The sequence below is a fragment of the Salvelinus namaycush genome, chromosome 10 (assembly GCF_016432855.1).
Source record: "Salvelinus namaycush isolate Seneca chromosome 10, SaNama_1.0, whole genome shotgun sequence".
Classification (NCBI taxonomy): domain Eukaryota; kingdom Metazoa; phylum Chordata; class Actinopteri; order Salmoniformes; family Salmonidae; genus Salvelinus; species Salvelinus namaycush.
Window position 1 is genome coordinate 32,901,545 of NC_052316.1, and position 21,856 is coordinate 32,923,400.

At 42.2% G+C, this 21,856-nt stretch overlaps 1 protein-coding gene across 7 annotated transcripts; it reads left to right on the forward strand.

The window, feature by feature from the left end:
- The first annotated feature begins 673 nt into the window (after positions 1-673).
- On the forward strand, positions 674-19,588 carry brdt (bromodomain, testis-specific). 7 transcript variants are annotated; one of them, XM_039002749.1, is made up of 21 exons: positions 674-921; positions 5,309-5,608; positions 6,647-6,784; positions 6,904-7,093; positions 7,232-7,362; positions 7,584-7,949; positions 8,090-8,218; positions 8,363-8,590; positions 8,685-8,872; positions 9,049-9,347; positions 9,484-9,603; positions 11,804-11,935; positions 13,127-13,182; positions 15,156-15,318; positions 15,704-16,087; positions 16,387-16,460; positions 16,764-16,884; positions 17,013-17,113; positions 17,250-17,440; positions 17,619-17,883; positions 18,001-19,588. In XM_039002749.1, the coding sequence occupies exons 2-21, from the start codon at positions 5,408-5,410 to the stop codon at positions 18,067-18,069; spliced, it is 3,546 nt and encodes a 1,181-aa protein (XP_038858677.1). In that variant the 5' UTR covers positions 674-921; positions 5,309-5,407; the 3' UTR covers positions 18,070-19,588. The 7 variants fall into 7 exon arrangements, with proteins under 7 accessions (XP_038858677.1, XP_038858679.1, XP_038858683.1 ...); XM_039002751.1 differs by having other exon boundaries at positions 16,767-16,884; XM_039002755.1 differs by having other exon boundaries at positions 15,911-16,087.
- Positions 19,589-21,856: the final 2,268 nt, after the last annotated feature.

The window sequence follows — 21,856 nt, forward strand, 5'->3', positions numbered from 1 at the left end:
GTCACTTTCACGAGGTTGGAGAAATAACATAACATAACAACTATTTAAGACATTGGCACGAATATAGGTTGTGCCTTTAGATTTCGAGAAAATTTACAACTAAGGAAGAATTGTTCTTATTGACATATCAAACGGCAAACCCCGGATTGGTCTGTTTGGCAAGAATTCCCGGAAGTCTCGCGATGTTGGCTTCGAAACTGTGATAGTTCTCAGCTGAACTACCTACACCGCTTGGCTGTACGCTTTCTTTGGGACAGGCACCATATCGATGAAACAACGACTAGAAACACATTTGTGTATAATATTCGCAAGAAATGTGTTGTTTAGCGGCAATTTTCATTCTTACACATCAATGGAAGGTTCTAGAATGGTCATGTGATGTGGTTTGACCAGTTATGTTGCATTTTGAAAAATACCCTGCTTTTCCGTGTTTTTTTTTTTTTTTTTACGAGTGCCTTCTATAACTTTCAAACTATCTAGGTTACTACATCGAAAAAGAGGACGCGGATGTCAGTGAGCTCAAGGTGAACCGATGTTTGCTATAACAATATCTAGGATATTTTTATTTAGTAAAACGAAATCCTCTCCCACGCTAGTGAAGAAATCAAGGACTGAATGTATCACGTGAACTGGTTTGACCAATCACCGCTTGAGTTCTGAACTGAAGTGTATAAATATGAGGCGGTTGCCCATAGAGACGTCCGCCATTGAAGGCTCGTTTTCAATGTACTTGATATTGGTAAAACCGTGTGTTGTTTTTTTTAAATATTATTTGTTAGCAAACTAAAAACAGCAACATTTTTATCCACCGCATCATCGGCGACAGTTTCATTTGGCATCCTTCCAGCAGAACACGGTCGGCAAAGAACGTCTGTCTCAGTTCGGCAGTAAAAACAATCTTGTTGTGCCAGAGACGGAAAGGTAAATGTGAAAAGAGGTCAGGGATATATAACGTTAACACATTGCATTTAATCAGCTGGTTACTTTCTGTGTATCCCCTTATAACGTTGATATGGAAGGCTTGTGTGTGGTGGTGCTGTTTCAAGTTTGAGCGGTTGGCCTCCTTTTTGTGTGGGCCCTTGACACGGAAATCGTTTCCTGTCACCATTTTGTTACATAAAGCTAACTAGTATTGCTAACAAGCTATAACTAACGTTAGCCATCCAAGATTCGCTTGTCACATTCACTGCCAAATCTGAGCCATGTTCAGGATTCAATCTTTAGCGACAAGGTAGAATTTCATATTTGTTGGCTGGGCGAAGCTTTCGTTTTTTGTTACGAAAGTCACGTTGTAAATTCTCACGTGCTAGCCACCACATTTCGGTCCAACCACGTTGATTGCGTCATGCAAGCATGGAGTTGACCAATAATGCGCAGAAACTATAGCTCACTGACGTTTGTTAACTTCAACAATGTAACATTATTTGACGAACGTTAGCTAGCTAGTCTGAAACTTGTTTGTAGCTGACTAACGTTAGCTAGTTATGTACAGCAGGGGTAAAGTTCTCCGTCACTGCGACGGATTTCCGTCATGGATTCTGAAGAGGTCCTTTTTTCAGTATAGACCTGCAATAACATTATCGGGGGGGCTGGTTTGCAGATGACTGCCTAATACCGAAAGGAGCATGTCTGTTACACTAAATATACTACAAAACGTATTCTCAAATGTTATTTAGTCTGTTACGCTGTGTGTACTGAACTGGCATGCATGATTTTTGCTGACATTCCTATATTCAGATGAAGGGAATTAAATAGTATTTTAACGCGCACCAACGCAGTGCTTAACTCAAACAGCGGTGTGTAAGAGCCAGTAAATGCTTGATCTGAAAATGTGGTCGGGGGCACGCAGAGGCCTAACGTTAAATGAACTCCATACTGCTTCGACGTGTGCCTCAAATGGTGTAATAATACGGAGGGCTCAGTATAGCTCCGCATTGACATGCTTTGGTTGTGGGTAGGTAAGGGCGAGAGGTCCTGTATAAACACCAACTTCCTTCACAACAGCACTGTGCTGCTCTGCGAAGGGCAAGAAGTATGCTGCACAGCCAGTGCAGACGACGGAATGCCCATGTAGCGCCTTGATCACACTGACAGTGTCATTGCATTCTAGGACGTCAGAAGTACATTCATTTCCAATGGTACGTTGGATTTATCGAACGTATGCATCACTGTATGGGTCGATTGCTTGACAGAAATCGCCGTGAATGTTGAACTTTTGTAGCACACATCCAGATGATGCTGCGTACCACTTAGTGCAATGACGTTGTCGGTGTGATCGAGGTGTTAAACACATCTATAAAAAAAATAAAACGTTTATTTAACTAGGCAAGTCAGTTAAGAACAAATTCTTATTTTCAATGATGGCCTAGGAACAGTGGGTTAACTGCCTTGTTCAGGGGCAGAATGACAGATTTTGACCTCGTCAGCTCGGGGATTCAATCTTGCAACCTTCCAGTTACTAGTCCAACGCTCTAACCACTAGGCTATCTGCTGCCTAATCTCAATCGTTGTTGAGATCTGATATTCTGCGCAAGACGAGACGTGGGCCAGTATCATAGGCCTATCTTCAATCACATTTCTTAAATCCTTTTGGGATACATTTCAGCTGAACTTGGAGGGCAATTGGGACTGACTACTTACAAAAAGTGTGCTTCTGACAGAGTTACAAAAGTAAATCGCCGTGTTAGGCTGAAGGATATAAGGTCATTTTGTCAAATTCAAGGCTCTTCATGCTCATTAGTTGCTCATTCAGTGTATTTTCTGGTACTTCACTCTGTTTTTAAGTCTCCCTTCCTAACTGTTTTAAATTCCCTTCTCAGAGCTGAGACCAACCAGCAATGTATCCTTGGCCAAATATTCCCACATTTTCATAACATACATGTTAACTCTTGTTTCTGCGTCACCAAATGTTGCATGAGGCAAGAGTAGGCTAGGTGCGTTTCAATTAGCTTGTTTGGTTACGCAGGAGTAGTACTGCTGTAGTGCACCTGCCTCTTCTCACAATGGTTCTCCTTTAGTAAAGTACGATCAAAGCTGAATCAATATCTTGGAAGATCACGTAATGCTTCTACATAACAGAACCAAATATAATAGCAGTGTTACTGTTTACACCACCTAATTTCTTATAAGATTTTAGGATGGTTAGCTGAATAGTCCCCCAAAAGTTAATGTAGGCTACACTGACCTGCAAAATCGTCCTGCATTTGGGTATTTTAAATGCGCAACAAAGTTCTTAAATTAGCAATGGCATCTTAAAAGTGCAATGACAAAAATAATACTTTTTAGAGTGCATAATGAATGATAGCATGGTCCAAATCATTTTATTGGTCATATATTTAGCAGATGTTATTGCCGCTGTCTGAAATGCTTGTGTTCCTAGCTCCAACAGTATAGTAGTGTCTAACAATAAACACGTAAAATAATGTAATTAAGAAATATATATATATATTAACACTTTTACCAATAAGTTATTGGGCCCGTTTCTGGAGGTGGAAATCATTATTCATTAAATTAGGAGTAAGGTCACCAGAACTGAGCTTTTTAGAGACATCCCAAGGATTCCGATAGCACGGACCCTGGCCTGTTGCCAACTAGTTACTTCCATGTCTACCAGTAGAGGGCAGTTAGAAATTACACAGTGATGCATTGTTTCTCGTGGCTGTGGTAACTAGTGACAACCCTGGTCAGAGTAAACAACCGCATGTTTAAATAATAAAATGCACCTATACATCCATCACTTCTCACATGTAATGCACACATTAATCTGTAACGTTACGTTCTCCTAGTAAATAAAAATGCATGATATTGTTTTTCTTTCTATTCAGGCCAATGCTTACGTTTTGCCCCCCCCCCCAAAAATGTTTTGTTCAGTATTAGCTGCATGTATTTTTTTTCATAACATACTACTTAATTATATAACATTAGGTAATGTTAATTGTAAACAAATTTAGTCTTGTTATGAATTGTATTTTCTAATGTTCATTTTTAATGTTCATTTTCTAATGTTTTGTATGTCCTTGGGAGTGAAAATTATAGTTTCTCTGTAAAAATACAATGTATTTATTGAAAGAAAATAAACTGCCTAGAAATATCAACATAACTTGTAATGTAAATTCTTTGATTGGGTATGGGCAAAAGTCTAATCTCATTGAATGTGTACCTTTTTTGGAAGATTGCAATATTCTTGATGGGGTAAGGCATCCATCTGTGCCAGCACAAATGTTTTTTGTGAACTGTTAGGTACCTAGTTTGATTTTTAAGGCTGTGAATGACACTAAACGTCCCCTGCCTACAAGTCTATTGGAAGTGTTTTTCAAATTTGAGTGAAAAGTTGAAAACGTTTGACTGATTGGGAATTTCCCAGAGAAATTGGGCCTATAGTTGACTGTATAATAGACAGCGTAGTTTGTTCATATGCATGTTATGTAATTCATATCTTTGGTAATGTTGAATAATTTATGGCTGAAAGTTAGGTATTTTATGAATGTTTGGAATAACAAAGGGTTAGGTTGAATAATCATAAAAATGTGATTTTCCTAGAATATTACATTGATACTGTGATGCAGAACCTTGAACTTCGTGACTATTTTATATTTTTTTGTGACGTGAATAGGGCTAATGCTTTTCATAAAGTGTTGATGCCTAGAATGTTGCTACTTATTTGAGTAACTAATTGTCAAAAATGTTTGACTGGAAACATGTAAGCATCTAAGTTCATCAGTTGGCATGGCGCTTTGTAGAGTCAATTGATACGCCCATACTTTTCATAAAACCATTTGGTTGGATGGTAGAGGAGAGCACTGCTTACTTTGCTGTGGTTTCCGATGGGAGAATTTGTAAAAAAATAAAAAAAATGCACAGGTCCAGTAGATGGCAGTAGAAACCAGTTCTGAATATCATAGGATTAATTGGTAGTTTTTTTTGTAGGTATGTTTTGCGCTCAATTTTATTTAGAAAAACCCTTGTCAGTAAAACCTTTTTTCCCCCTGCACAAAAACGCCACAATCTGCCTGTGGCACCGTCTATGGACATACTGGTGTACGATATAGCAGTGACTGGTTTACGTATTGGGCTTTGAGTCATCTTTGATTTTTATGCAGATGGCATTTTCATGGTTGTGTTTTTTAAATTGTGGCCCAAGCCTTCCTATCTTAATAAAACAGTCAATCCAGCAACTTCATCTCCATGGCAGTGTGATTCTGCTCTGGATATTGTACCAGGGGATCAAAAGGGGTTTTGTCACATTATTATTGTACAGTTATCTATAGAGAAATTCCCAGCCATGCTGAAAACCACCCCTCTCTTTCAGTAGTCTTGGAGGAAGATGTGTGATGAGAGCTGAGCTACGGAAAATAAGTGTCGCTCTCAACAGCTACCCCGTGTTCACCACGCTTTGGACTGCATCACGATGACAGACACCAAATACCCTTTGGTGTCCAGGGTGGGAGGCGTGAACCCTCCTCCGCCGAAGTTCAACAACCCAAAGAAACCTGGTCGCCAAACCAACCAGCTGCAGTACCTGGAGAAGGTGGTGGTCAAGGCCCTGTGGAGACACAACTTCTCCTGGCCTTTCAGGACACCTGTTGATGCTGTCGGACTGCACATTCCAGTGAGTCTCACTTTTTGTTACTTGCAATGACTTTTATATATGGTTGTTTTTCCCCCAACTAACTAAACTATACTAAACACAAATATAAACACAATAATTTCAATGAGTTATAGTTTATATAAGGAAATCGGTCAATTGCAATAAATTCATTAGGTCCTAATCTATGGATTTCACATTATTGGGCAGGGCTGAAGCCAGAGGTGGGCCTGGGATGAGCCAGGCCCACCCACTGGGAGGCCAGGGCCAGGCAATCAGAATACGGTTTTCCCCACAAAAGGGCTTTATTACAGACGGAAATACTCCTCAGTTTCATCAGCTTTCCTGGTGACTGGTCTCAGACTATCCCGTAGGTGATTAAGCCAGATGTGGACGTCCTGGGCTGGTGTGTTTACACGTGGTCTACAGTTGTGAGGCCAGTTGGACGTACTGACAAATTCTTTTAAAATGACGTTGGAGGCTACTTATGGTAGAGAAATGAACATTCAATTCTCTTTCAGCAGCTCTGGGGGACATTCCTGCAGTCAGTTTGCCAATTGCACTCTCCCTCAAAAAGATCACCTCAACTCTGGTGTTGTGACAAAACTGCACATTTTAGTGGCCTTTTATTGTCCCCAGCACAAGGTGCACCTGTGGAATGATCGTGCTGTTTAATCATCTTCTTGATATGCCACACCTGTCAGGTGGATGGATTATCTTGGCAAAGGAGAAATGCTTACTAACAGGGATGTAAACAAATTTGTGCACAATTATAAAAAAAATAAAATGTAAATAAGCTTTTTGTGCGTATGGAACATTTCTGGGATTTATTTCAGTTCATGAAACATGCGACCACTTTACATGTTACGTTTTATATTTTTGTTCAGTATAAGTTGAATGCACTGACTAAGTTGCTCTAGGTAAGTGTCTGCTAAATTACAAAAATTGTACTTGTTTATTTTTCATTTCCTCGATCTTCATTTTCCAGTTCCTCCATCCTTCCTCCACCTTAAAAATCTTATCTTTTGTATTTAACGGTTTCCCATTATTTTTCTATTTTAGGATTACTATACAATTATCAAGACGCCAATGGACTTGAGCACCATCAAGAAGCGTCTTCAGAATAATTATTACTGCAAGGCGTTGGAATGCATACAGGACTTCAACAAACTCTTCACCAACTGCTATGTATATAATCGGGTAAGGGAAAAAAGTTAACATTTCATATTGTATTAGTTTGCCACGCACCAATAGTGTAGGCCTACATGGTCTCCTATTGAATGACAGAATGCACAATAATCGGGATGACATTTTTCCAGCCTGGAGATGACATAGTTCTGATGGCCCAAGCCTTGGAGAAGATCTTCCTACAGAGAATGGCTGAGATGCCCCAGGAAGAGACTGAGATATCTGCCATCACAACCAAGACACCAGTGAAGGGTGGGAGGAAGTCCTCCTCTGCTAGTAGGCTACACAGCTGCTCCAGCTGCTTAATCTTGCACATAAATTGTATGCGTCCCAAATGGGTGGCACCCTATTCCCTTTATAGTGACTACTTTCAACCAGGGCCTTAGAGCTCCATACTATCTATTATATACTCCTAGGAGTACACGCTGCCATCTAAATGTCCTATGTTCCTCTGTGTAGGTGTGGTGAAGCTGAGGCCCCAGTCCCCTGTGTCTGAGGTGGTGTTCCAGCAGACAGTGACAGTTATCCCTCCTGAGGCCCTCCACACCGTCCCCCCTGCTGCCCAGCTCTCCTCACACATAGCAGCCAAAGTCAGTACCTCTTCACAATTACCTCAGTGGGTACTGTGTATATATTTTGACAGCAACTTTAACCTCTATACCACTTATACATTCCACATAAACATCACTTTTGTAGTTTCCAGAATACTTTGTAACATGTATATTGTGCAACCTCTGTTTAGTCTGTAGTTTGATTGCATTTCCACCCTTCTTAGATAACACCCAGCCCTGTTGTATTCATATCGTTTCAGATCAAGAAGGGTGTGAAGAGAAAAGCAGACACCACCACGCCGACAGCCTCTGCTCCGATCACCAGCTGCGAGTCGTCCCCCATCGTTGACGGCTCGGCGGCCTGTAAGCTGTTCTCCAGGCGGGGCAGCAGTCGGCCCATCAAACCCCCCAGGAAAGACCTGCCGGACTCTCCCCAGCACCACCAGAGCAAGAAGAGGAAGCTCTCTGATCAGCTCCGCTTCTGTAACTGCATCCTGAAGGAGATGTTCACCAAGAGGCACGCGGCCTACGCCTGGCCCTTCTATAAGCCGGTGGATACGGAGGCCCTGGGTCTACGCGACTACCACGACATCATCAAGCAGCCCATGGACCTGGGCACCATACGGGTTAGATAGCCGTGTTACACTAAACTTGTTGAACAAGAGGCTAGTTAGCATCTGCCAAGGTTACTTTGGTCTAGCTGTATCTTGTTCCTTGATCTCTCTCACTATTATGAAGATGACAGTATTTGCGTGTTTTCTCACAGAAAAAAATGGACGAACGTGAGTACATGGATGCCCAGGAGTTTGCTGCTGATTTCAGACTCATGTTTTCCAACTGTTACAAATACAACCCACCCACCCATGAAGTTGTTATTATGGCAAGAAAACTCCAGGTATGATTGCCCTTGGTTTCAGCCAGTCCAGTCCCTAGAAGTTGTTTAAATAAATTGCGATGGAATAACGAAAGTGCAATATGAATGAATATAGATTGTTGGTGAGAAGTTTTGACGAGATGACTTGTGGCCCCTACCCACCAGGATGTGTTTGAGGCACGCTGGCTGAAGCTTCCAGACGAGCCAGTGAGGAGTGCGGGTGATCCAGGACACCACGGTCACCACAGGGACAAGAAAGCGAGAGGAGATGGGCCTGAGCGCTCTTCCAGCACAGGCAGCAGTGACAGCGAGAGCTCCTCTGAATCGGAGTCCTCCTCTGGTACGGAGGAAGAGGAGGCCAGAGTTCTACGGCTGGCTAAACTAGAGGAACAGGTATGTTGTGTCATCTTCCCTGGCCATGCTGACATTACTGTTCTGTTACCTACTGCCATGTATCTAACTGATCTAACTCTCCTCTTCTTTTTAGTTGAAAGCGGTGCACGATCAGCTGCAGAAACTCACCCAGGAGCCCCTGCTCAAACCAAAGAAGAAAGAGAAATCAAAGGAGAGAAGAAAAAAGAAGGAAACGAGTAGTAGACCGAAGCAAGAAGAAGACCTGAGGAAGACCAAACCTAAAGTACAGCAGAGGGGCATCAATAAGGGCGCGTCTGCAGTGTAAGTGGCCAATCCTTGTTGATAAATTGCTCTAATTGTTTTCTAATCCCGATCCCCAGTGTAACTCCTTTTCTTCAGCCAATACACAGGATTACTGACTTGTTGCCAATTTTACTTTGAAATTAACTTCCATTGTCCTACCAAGAGTTTCTTAATGTCTTCTCACCCCTCTGTAGGCACGGCAAGAGGAGGAAGATGGCACTCCCAATGGTGCCCTACAAGTCTGATGAGGAAGAGGTGCCAGCGGTGCCCATGTCGTACGGTGAGAAGAGGCAGCTGAGCCTGGACATCAACAAGCTTCCGGGGGACAAACTGGGCAAGGTGGTGAACATCATTCAGGCCAGGGAGGCCTCGCTCAGAAATGCCAACCCTGAGGAGATCGAGATCGACTTTGAGACCCTCAAGCCCTCCACCCTCAGGGCCCTGGAGAGCTTCGCCATGACCTGCCTCAGGAAACGGCCCAAGAAACACAACCGTGAGTAGTTGTAGTACACACCTTTCTTTCTGAGCTTCCTTGCGGGTTGATCATTGCACTGTAGATCTCAGTACTACTGACCAAGGACATTACCAGGCTCAAATGTCATTGTTATTTTCCATCTTATTTCTACCAGTGAATAAGCTGGTGAAAACCAAAGGACCAATACAGACTGTGAAGAAGCAGGATGCAGAGAAACATCTCCAGAGTATTACTGAAGAAATGAGCTCACTGGCAAAGAAGAAAAAGACAACAAGTAAGTAAAGAGTGAATCTGTGGTAGCAAGAACCAGAGCCATACAGTGTGTATATATAGAGAGTTGGGCCAATGCAATTGAGCGTTCCGAATGCGCTGCTTTCTCCTCCATAGCCATTGCTAAGTGATAACGCTTTTGCGTTGCGTTTATTTCTGATAGTTTTCAAAACCTATGAAGATGTCCAGTGAAAGCAGATATGCAATTTGTTGACACTACAACACAGTAAAGACTTGGATACACATTACCCTGAATGCTAATCAATAAAAATGTCAAATTCCCTGCTCTGTTTTGCTTGTTTACAGCGGGTCATTTCATAGAGAACTGTCATAGGCGCTCTCGTTTTGTTACATCACCAGCATTTTAAAGAATAAAGTTCTATATGGGCGCTAACATGGCGGCCATTCTGAAAACCGGGCCTCGTATTTATAAAGTGGGGAGAACAAGTATTTGATACACTGCCGATTTTGCAGGTTTTCCTACTTACAAAGCATGTAGAGGTCTGTCATTTTTATCATAGGTCCACTTCAACTGTGAGAGACGGAATCTAAAACAAAATTCCAGAAAATCACATTGTATGATTTTTAAGTAATTAACTTGCATTTTATTGCATGACATAAGTATTTGATCACCTACCAACCAGTAAGAATTCCGGCTCTCACAGACCTGTTTAGTTTTTCTTTAAGAAGCCCTCCTGTTCTCCACTCATTACCTGTATTAACTGCACCTGTTTGAACTCGTTACCTGTATAAAAGACACCTGTCCACACACTCAATCAAACAGACTCCAACCTCTCCACAATGGCCAAGACCAGAGAGCTGTGTAAGGACATCAGGGATAAAATTGTAGACCTGCACAAGGCTGGGATGGGCTATAGGACAATAGGCAAGCAGCTTGGTGAGAAGGCAACAACTGTTGGCGCAATTATTAGAAAATGGAAGACGTTCAAGATGACGGTCAATCACCCTCGGTCTGGGGCTCTATGCAAGATCTCACCTCGTGGGGCATCAATGATCATGAGGAAGGTGAGGGATCAGCCCAGAACTACACAGCAGGACCTGGTCAATGACCTGAAGAGAGCTGGGACCACAGTCTCAAAGAAAACCATTAGAAACACACTACGCCGTCATGGATTAAAATCCTGCAGCGCACGCAAGGTCCCCCTGCTCAAGCCAGCGCATGTCCAGGCCCGTCTGAAGTTTGCCAATGACCATCTGGATGATCCAGAGGAGGAATGGGAGAAGGTCGTGTGGTCTGATGAGACAAAAATATAGTTTTTTGGTCTAAACTCCACTCGCCGTGTTTGGAGGAAGAAGAAGGATGAGTACAACCCCAAGAACACCATCCCAACCGTTGAGCATGGAGGTGGAAACATTCTTTGGGGATGCTTTTCTGCAAAGGGGACAGGACGACTGCGCCGTATTGAGGGGAGGATGGATGGGGCCATGTATCGCGAGAACTTGGCCAACAACCTCCTTCCCTAGTAAGAGCATTGAAGATTGACAACGACCCGAAACACACAGCCAGGGAAACTAAGGAGTGGCTCCGTAAGAAGCATCTCAAGGTCCTGGAGTCTCCAGACCTGAACCCAATAGAAAATCTTTGGCGGGAGCTGAAAGTCCGTATTGCCCAGCGACAGCCCCGAAACCTGAAGGATCTGGAGAAGGTCTGTATGGAGGAGTGGGCCAAAATCCCTGCTGCATTGTGTGCAAACCTGGTCAAGAACTACAGGAAACGTATGATCTCTGTAATTGCAAACAAAGGTTTCTGTACCAAATATTAAGTTCTGCTTTTCTGATGTATCAAATACTTATGTCATGCAATAAAATGCAAATGAATTACTTAAAAATCATACAATGTGATAAAATCATACAATTCTGGATTTTTGTTTTAGATTCCGTCTCTCACAGTTGACGTGTACCTATGATAAAAAATTACAGACCTCTACATGCTTTGTAAGTAGGAAAATCCGCAAAATCGGCAGTGTATCAAATACTTCTTCTCCCCACTGTATATGGATCTGTCAAGGATCTGTGTCTGTGATCTAGGGGCCTTGTTGTCCTTAGAAGAGTCAGGGAATATGGGTTCTTCTATGTTTTCTCTCTGATGTCCAATAGTGAATAACTCAACTGTGCAGTGCTTGCCTCAGTCTTTCTCTCTGTTGTCCTATACATAACAATTGTCCCTCTTTGTTTTTCTCCAGATGAGCTCCCCAGGGCTCCTGCTGTCCCAGACCTAACCCAGCCATCCCGTCTCCGTGAGGGCATCGGCTCTGACAGCTCCAGCAGCAGTAGTAGTGATTCTAGCAATTCTGATAGCAGTGACTCTGATTCAGGTTAGCTGTTCTCCTCCGCACTAAGCACTTTCCTCCCTCCCTACCTACCCACTCCCTTTCCCCACTCTCTACACATGGATTGAGTGAAAAAGATATGGCTTTAAAACCCACTGGGACTCTCTAGCCTCTGTAGCACAGTAGAACTCAAGTCACCTTTTCACCTACTGGTGAAACCAAAATACATGAAGAAATATTGTTTTTAAAAATGGTATTATTACTTACATTTAGTCTGTCTATATAGCCAACTCTGTCACACAAACCTCTTTCATCAGACTATTAGGGTGTTATATTTATGTTTGATAATGTTATTGTTTTGTTGTAGTTTCACTGAATTTATTTGACCTTTTGAAAACAAGCTGTAGGTTAGGTTTGAAATGAGAACAGTCAGTCTTCTGTACAAAATGTCAATTATCCAACGGGCCCCAGACTGCTGCTGCATGGGGACAAGTTCTTAAACTGCCCATACAGACTAGCCACTAATTATAAGCCAGAGATCTTATTTTCACTCCTACCGGTAGCTATACATCTTTTGATAAACATAGCAAAAATCAGATGGGTAGGGCTAGAGAAGTACCAGGACAGTGTTACCATACTCTTCGCCCCCCTCATCTCACCCTCCATACTCTGAACCATTGCAGAGTCAAAGCTGGTCCTCATCACTATTATACTGGTTTTGATTGTACTTTGATTTTTGTACTTTTTGTGTTGGGTTTTTGCATGATTTAGTATAGAGCAATATTAGCTTAAAACGCATACAATCTTTAATGTATTTAAAGTAATCAACAGATTGTAACGTTAATGCAGACCTTGATGGAGTAGGATTTCTGCTGCACTTATACATTTTGTAGTCAGTGCTAATGTTTTCTTGTTCCAGTTTAACCTAACATAGTTAGTCTTGGTGGTCAACACCTAAAGGTTCAAATAAATACATTTTCATAGACAATTTGACATTTTACTGTTAAGTTGTGTTTTTCTTTAAATTTTTATCACAAATCGTTAGTCTACTAGACACATTTTCTTGCGATCACAACTTAAGCTTCAGCTGAGAATTGGTATGAGAGTAGTGATTCCAGAGTAGGTCAGTGGAATTGTTTTGATATTACTTGAAGGTAAGTGAAGCAGATCTTTGTTTTTATTTTCCAGTTATCCTACAATGGGTAAATTTAAATTACTATTGTACCTGTCTTTCAGTGAAGAAAACCAAGAAGAAGAAAAGCCAAGGTGCTCCACACAAGGTCAAGACCAAGGTAAGTCTGTAACATAGGCCCTGCTTCCTTTAACCTGTCTAGCCCCGGGGTTCCGCTAGCCCCCCCCCACATTCCACTGGAAAGGCAGCGCGCGAAATTCAAAAAATTTTTTTTTGAAATATTTAACTTTCACACATTAACAAGTCCAATACAGCAAATGAAAGATAAACATCTTGTGAATCCAGCCAACATGTCCGATTTTTTTTAAATGTTTTACAGCGAAAACACCACGTATATTTATGTTAGCTCACCACCAAATACAAAAAAGCACATACATTTCTTTCACAGCACAGGTAGCTTGCACAAAACCCCCAAATAGAGATAGAATTAGTCACTAACCAAGAAACAACTTCATCAGATGACAGTCTTATAACATGTTATACAATAAATCTATGTTTTGTTTGAAAAATGTGCATATTTCAGGTATAAATCATAGTTTTACATTGCAGCTACAATCACAAATAGCACCGACGCAGCAAGAATAACTACAGAGAGCAACGTGAAATACCTAAATACTCATCATAAAACATTTATGAAAAATACATGGTGTACAGCAAATGAAAGATAAACATCTTGTGAATCCAGCCAATATTTCAGATTTTAAGTGTTTTACAGCGAAAACACAATATAGCATTATATTAGCGTTCCACAATAGCTAACCACACAACCGCATTCATTCACCGCAAAGGTAGCGATCGCAAAAAAACAGCAAAAGATATAAAATTATTCACTAACCTTGACAAACTTCATCAGATGACAGTCCTATAACATCATGTTACACAATACATATACGTTTTGTTCGAAAATGTGCATATTTAGCGGTACAAATCGTGGTTTTACAATGTGAATACGTAGCCAAACTGCACAAAATTATCCGGATATATTTCTGACACTCACCTAATCTAATCAAAGAACTCATCATAAACTTTACTAAAAAATACATGTTGTACAGCAAATGAAAGATCACTAGTTCTTAATGCAATCGCCATGTTAGAATTCTAAAAATAACTTTAGTACGACATACAGCTTACGTTATAGCGAGACAGCGCCTGCAATGAGGGCGGAAAATAGTACTAAACATTTTCCACGGTAATACGAAATAACATCATAAATGGTTCCTACTTTTGCTGAGCTTCCATCAGAATCTTGTACAAGGAGTCCTTTGTCCAGAATAAATCGTTGTTTGGTTTTAGAATGTCCTCTTCTCCTGTCGAATTAGCAACCAAAGCTAGCCAAGTGACGCGAAGTTGTCCATCTTCACCAAACGCAGAGAACGGAAAATGCCAAAACTCCCGATTTTAAACATTCAATGATCTGATAAAACTATATTGAAAAAACATACTTTACGATGATATTATCACATGTATCAAATAAAATCAAAGCCGGAGATATTAGCCGTCTATACCGAAAGCTTTTCAGAAGGCAATCCAGGGTTCCTTGCTTTGCTGAACAAAGGAAATTTGGGGTCACGTCATTCCAAGAGCTCTTGTTCGACCTCCGATCAAGCTAGACACCCCATTCCACCTCCCACTGCCTGTTGACATTTAGTGGAAGGCGTATGAAGTGCATGTATATCCATAGATTAAGCAAATTAATAGGAAGGCCCTGGAACAGAGCCTCGATTTCAGATTTTTCACTTCCTGACAGGAAGTTTGCTGCAAAATTAGTTCTGTTTTACTCACAGATATAATTCAAACGGTTTTAGAAACTTGAGTGTTTTCTATCCAATAGTAATAATAATATGTATATTGTACGATCTAGAAGGCCGTTTACGAGTACGAGGCCGTTTAAATTGGGCCCGATTTTTTTCCCAAAGTGAAAATAGCGCCCCCTATCCCAAAGAAGTTATTAAACTAGTGGTCTAATTCACATGGTTATACGTTCACTTTTGTGAAATTTGGATGAATATACTTGAAGGTTGGAATTACAGTGCGTTTATTATAAATTGTAAGTCCTTTCCTTCTCATCTGAAGTCTAAAAATAAGAAATCTGAGAAGAAAGACTCATTGTCGGAGTCTTCTCTCCAGACCAGCCTGCCCCTGCATGCCTCTCCATCCCCAGCAGCAGTCACTAAAGGCCAGTCTACACAGCAGTACCCAGCCCAGCCTCCTCTAGATCTGCTCATCTCACCCCCAGGTAATAAACGCTTGTTGTCTTCATGTTTGTGTGTTGGCTATAAAGGAACTCAATGGACAACCATGTCAAGTTCTGTAACACTGTCCTTTAATGATTTAAAGGTGGTTGACACTGCTCTTCCAAAGTCCTTAGTGTCAGCCCTAGCTATGGAAATGCAATTTATCCTGTAAACCAGCAGGTTTTAAGTCCATTGAAAGTCTCAGGCTGGACTGAGGATTGCATTGTTTGGGTTAGAGATTAAATAGCTGGAGTGCCAGGTTTCTCTGGTCAGTGTTTCTGTCTCTCGTGGGATGAAGTTTATTTGATTTTAGCTAGGAAGTCAGATTGGGGTGGAAGCCTTATCTTACTGTTACTCTTGAATCTCCCCCTCCCCACTTGTCTTCAGCCTTACACAGCCGCCTGCCTCCGCAGCCTTCAAGACCTAGTTCCAAAGCAGCACCACTACCTCGCAAAAACATGGTGGCACCCCAGCAGCTCACTGACAGTCAGCCCCAACAACAAGACCCCCTATCTGAGAGCCCTACTACCCCCTCCCTCACTCCCCCTTCTGCCTCCTCCTGTGACCCCTCCCTGACTCTAACTCTGCCCACAGACCCTCTCAGCACAACATCCACCCCCACACAAGAACCTCCCTCCAGCCTACGCTGTTTGCCCCAGCCCTCTCCCCTAGCACTCCTCACCTCTCCTCATTGTCAATCACCAGGCCAGACACAGGAGGTGAAAACTGGGCCAGTTTATCTCAATCTACCTGATAGGGCACAACAGGAAGGTAAGATCTCTTCAGTCAGCTAAGCATCCCCCCTAGCTTGTAGCTGTTAGCATGTCCACTCCCCTGTGTGTTGCCTGCTTCTCAGCCCATAGCTGATCATGTCTGTGTGGCGTCTGTAGATGGTGTGTTTTGTCTCTTTGTTTGCAGTGTGTTATAGATGCCATGTCACCATCGCTGTAGCCTAGGCTGCATGTCTCATCCCGCTTTGCTCCTCATCAACTGCTGCCTGCTTACATCCACAGTGTTGGTGTCTGTCTGTGGAGAATAATGCACTGCTTTGTTTTTCTCCTGTCCATCAGGTCTGTCTGCGCTGCTGTCCCCTCTGACCTCTCCTCCTGTAGGTTTATTACAGGCTGCTGGCAGCAGATATGAGGTATGCCCTCTTCCTGTTGTTGATGGATGAATTGTGACGCTGGATTAAATCACTGTTTAAATGAATGTCTCTGTCCTTGGCATTTATTAATATCGAAAGAGTTGGCTGGTATATTTTGGGGGGAAGGAAATTGGGTTAATATCGATATAAGTCTACCGTGTTCTTTTCCTTTTTGTTGCGAATTAACTGTGTTTTTACTGGCCAAATCCTTAATGAGTGGAGACAGATTGTGTGAAATAGCATTGGCCTTAGCCCTGGGAGTGGTAATGGAGGTTTAACACTGTACATCTCACTTTGTGGTAGCAGCTGTACCCAGTGCTGTTGTCCCCTCTACAAGACAGCCCATTACAGCCTGTGAAGGATGACAGGAGGCTCTCGGAAGCACTGGAGGAGACTCCCTACAGGAAGCTGCAGAAACAGACTAGTAAGCACAACTCTTGTGTATGTGTGTGTGTGTGTGTACGTACGCTCAGTGTACGCTGTGTAAATGTTTTCCTTCAGAATTTCTTCCAGAAATCTTTTAAATGGATTCTATTTACTCTGCCTCCCCAGATACCAGACACTCTGACAGTGTGTTTGATGGTAGCAACACCAGCCTATCTCATCCAGCTAATAAAACCACTGCTGACGGAAAAAACACACCTGCCAAAAAGGTACGCAAATGTGAATGGAACTTAACACTACCATTGTCATTAATTACTTGAAATACATTGTATGCATGCCCATAGATGCATTCATATTATTTGTCTGAAAAAAGTGAAACTCCATTTGTGAAACTGTCCTTGGTAGGATATTGTCCTGAAGAACGCAGACTCCTGGGCTAGTCTGAGGAAGATGTCTCTTTCCACTCCCTCTACGGTGAGGTCATCGAAGGAGAGCTTTGATAAGTTTCGCAGGGCAGCCATAGAGAAGGAGGAGAGAGAGAAAGCTCTGATTCTAAGGAGGATGCAGATGAAGGAGATGGCTTCTGGGAAGAGCAGGTATTATTCATCCATCCAGTCATAAACATATTTTCTTAATTTATTCTTTAGTCTTATCAGTTTCATGTCTTGTAGGAAATGATGCCTCACCCAAAATCCTCAAATAATGAAGTAGATCTCTATCAATATGTGAGTGATACTTGATGTTCTAGCTGACATTGTGACGTTTTCTTTTCAGCCTGACTATGCCAGTATCAGTGCCACCTAGAGCAGCAGAACCGGAGCCCCTGCCCTGTAGAACTCCAACCCCAGAGCCAGCAGAGATCCCCCTGCAGACAGAGGACATTGTGGAGCCTCCGCCTCCTAAAGCTCCAGAGGCCCTGAGAGAGGAACCTCCAGTGGCTGCCCCAACCCCACCTCCGCCCCTCACTACTCAGACCTCTGTGGACAGGGAGAGGGAGATGGCCCGCAGGAGAGAACAGGAGCGACGCAGACGGGAGGCTGTACGTTCCTTTTATTCCTCTTCCATGTATTGTATTATGCCAGTCATTCTTCTGTTCTTTTATACAGTTGAATCCCAGACTGTGTAATCTCATAACTTACCGCCTCTCCTTCCTTAGATGTCTGGTATCATTGACATGACCATGCAGAGTGACATCATGGCAACGTTTGAGAAGAACCTGGACTAACAAAATGGCAGCAGGCAGTGCAGCTTGTGACCGACTGATGTCTTCTGTTGTTGGACAATAAATAAATGAGCATGGTGTTCCAGTAGACAGCACCCTAGGCTTCTTCTCTCCCTCCAGACACTGGCTGTCTGAACAGAGCGAGCTGCATCTAAATTAAGGAAACGGGTCATTGTTGCTTCCCAAATGACAATCCTACCCCCTATATAGTGCACTACTTTGGGGTCTGGTCAAAATGATTCATTATATAGGAAATAGGGTTCCATTTGGGACAGCCTATTACTATCCTTACCAGGGGAAGCTTGTACTGTACTATAGCAGCATCACATAACCCCAGTACATTTTAGTATTGTTGTCAACTGTAAGAAGATACTGTAAGATGTAAAATATTGATATTGCAACAAAAAAACACTATGGACCATATATAGATGGCATTTGACTTTCCTTTTTCTACTCATGGTGATGGTGGTTTTGTAAATATCTGCTGCACTGAAGTAATGCTTACCTCTTAGAGAAAAATACTAAGTAAAAAGTTAGCAAAATGAAGAGCTGTTGAAAAAAATAAATGTTGAAAATAACTGTTTTTCCTCCAACACGTAGAGTCCTCTGTTCCTTTTCACCTAGGTTACTTCCCAAATGGCACCCTATTGCCTTTGTAGTGTATTACTTTTGACCAGGGCCCATAGGATCTTGTAAAAAGTAGTGCACTATATAAAGAATAGGGTGCCATTTGGGACACTACTTGGTGAGTCGTCCTCCTATGACTGCAGTACACATCAACCGGTTCACACACTTCTTAACATTCCAACTCTGACTTGGCTGAAATGCATAACCTGACCTTTGTGTTTGCTACACTCCCAAATAGTAATACTATGTATATCCATGTACTGCACTGTATAGTTTCTCCAGTTATAGTTCTTATCTTCATACTTCATTCATAGTTACAATTCTGCACCTTGTTGTGGAAAAATCTTCAATATGATGCGCTGAGTTTTACAATGTATGTCCTATTTGATTGACTTAAGTAAAAAATGCCTTTCTGTTCCAAACATATTTTTGTTTATCTGTATGAAATCATACTTAGTATTTTGTTACATGGAGGCTGAAGATGTGTCGATCTTTGCCAAAATGTCTATTTCAAATGTGGGACTTATTTAAAACTATACACTTGTTTTGAGTTTCTGCTTGAAAAAGTTTAAGTGCCATGTATAGTGGTGTGCCTAAAGCAAACTTTAGGCATTGTTGATGCCTACATTGTTGGCTTTTTCTAATCAAGATCCAATCCTGACTAAATGTTTTGGGAGACATGTAAGACTTTGTTAATGTATTTTTGATCCTATGGTTCTAGCTATTCTGCAGTTTTTTTTTCTCTTTGACATGATGAACAGTAGCACTTTATTCTGTATCTTGTGGTATGCGTGAATGTCATACCATTTATAGAGAAAGAACTAATATACTTTTGAGAAGATCACACTCTAAAAGCTAAATCATAAAAAGATTTATTAAAGCAGTGTTTTCTGTATTTGTTTATTGTTGTTTTCTACATCGCCTCTGACGCTCGTTGGCTGTGGCAGGGCTTGAAAACTATTATGGACTACAAAGTGAAACCCAGCCACGAGCTAAATGCCTTTTATGCTCGCTTCGAGGCAAGCAACACTGAAGCATGCATGGGAGAAACAGCTGTTCTGGATGACTGTGCTTACGATTTCGGTAGCCGATGTGAGCAAGACCTTTAAACAGGTCAACATTCATAAAGCTGCGGGGCCAGACGGATTACCAGGATGTGTACTCAAACCATGCGCAGACCAACTGGCAAGTGTCTTCACTGACATTTTCAACCTCTCTCTGACGGAGTCTGTAATACCTACATGTTTCAAACAGACCACCATAGTCCCTGTGCCCAAGGAAACTAAGGTAACCTGCCTAAATGATTACTGCCCGTGGTACTCACGTCAGTAGCCAAGAATTGCTGGTCATGGCTCACATCAACAGCATCCTCCCGGACACCCTAGACCCACCCCCAATTTGCATACCGCCCCAATAGATCAACAGATGTCTCAATCGCATTCCACACTGCTCTTTCCCACCTGGACAAAAGGAACACCTATGTGTGAATGCTGTTCATTGACTACAGCTCAGCGTTCAACACCATAGTGCCCACAAAGCTCATCAATAAGCTAAGGACCCTTGGACTAAACACCTCCCTCTGCAACTGAACTTCCTGACGGGCCACCCCCAGGTGGTAAGGGTAGGCAACAACATGTCTGCTACGCTGATCCTCAACGCTGGGTGCGCCTCAGGCGTGTGTGCTTAGTCCCCTCCTGTACTCCCTGTTCACCCATGACTGCGTGGCCAAACACGACTCCAACAGCATTAAGTTTGCTGACAACACGACAGGGCTGTAGTGGAGCAGGTCGAGAGTTAAGTTCCTTGGTGTCCACATCACCAACGAACTGTCATGGCCCAAACACACCAAGACAGTCATGAAGAGGGTACGACAACACCTTTACTCCCTCAGGAGACTGAAAATATTTGTCATGGGTCCCCAGATCCTCAAAATGTTCTACAGCTGCACCACCACCTGGTATAGTAGCTGCTCGGCATCTGACCGTAAGGCCCTACAGAGGGAAGTGCATAGGGCCCAGTACATCACTGGGGCCAAGCTTCCTGCCGTCCAGGACCTATATACTAGGTGGTGTCAGAGGAAAGCCCAAAAAATTGTCAAAGACTCCAGTCACCCAAGTCATTGACTTTTCTCTGCTACCGCACAGTAAGCGGTACGGTCTAGGTCCAAAAGGCTCCTTAACAGCTTCTACCCCCAAGCCATAAGACTGCTGAACAATTAATCAAATGGCCACCGGATTATTTACATTGACACACCCCACCCCTGCATTTGTTTTTTTACTCTGCTGCTACTCGATGTTTATTATCTATGCATATTCACACCACCCCTACCTACATGTACAAATTACCTCGACTAACCGGTACCCCCTGTATATAGCCTAGTTATTGTTATTCTAGTGTTACTTTTTAAATAATTTTTACTTTAGTTTATTTGGTAAATATTTTCCTAACTCTTTCTTGAACTGCACTGTTGGTTAAGGGCTTGTAAGTAAGCAATTCACGGTAAGGTCTACACATGTCAGTGCATGTGACAGTTTGATTTGATTAATGGATGATGACGATGATTTATAGAAGTGCTTGACTTGGACTGAAATAGGTTCCGGTACTAATTTTGGGTGTCGGTACTGTTTATATTTAAGTGCAGGAACTTCACAATACTTTTAAGATAATAATTTATAAGATGTGTAGGAACTCAAGCAATATAACATTTTAGGTGCCGGTACTTGTATTTGTATATATTAGAGATCCCCATTAGCTGCTGTTCCGGTGAGCTCCTGCCCAAGTCAAGCACTAATGATCAGCCAGTCCAAGGAGGATATCCAGAAAGTCTTCATTACAATAAAAAGATGACACAATACTTGAAAACAGAGTGCACATTCAGATCTACACACTTGCATTTGTTCAGTGACTGAGATTTGACAAGACAAGCTGGATGCACAATGCCTCAATTTAGTATTATTCTTAGCAATTGTCCAACTGCATGCCAGTATACTGCAATAATAGCTATACACTCACTGAGAGTCAGTCCTGAACATTAACTTTTTTACATTCATACTTCCCATATCACCATCCATCACCCTTGGATTGAGCAGTGGATTACAGCCCTAGGAGTCAGATCACCATTTTCTTCCCTTGAGGCATTAACTGTCATTCACCTTTAATCCCA

Coding starts and splice junctions, on each gene's coding strand:
- brdt (XM_039002749.1), top strand. CDS start 5,408: ATGACAGACACCAAATACCCTTTGGTGTCCAGGGTGGGAGGCGTGAAC. Junction 9,348..9,483: donor ACGGCCCAAGAAACACAACC/GTGAGTAGTTGT, acceptor TATTTCTACCAG/TGAATAAGCTGGTGAAAACC. Junction 17,114..17,249: donor AAAACACACCTGCCAAAAAG/GTACGCAAATGT, acceptor TGTCCTTGGTAG/GATATTGTCCTGAAGAACGC.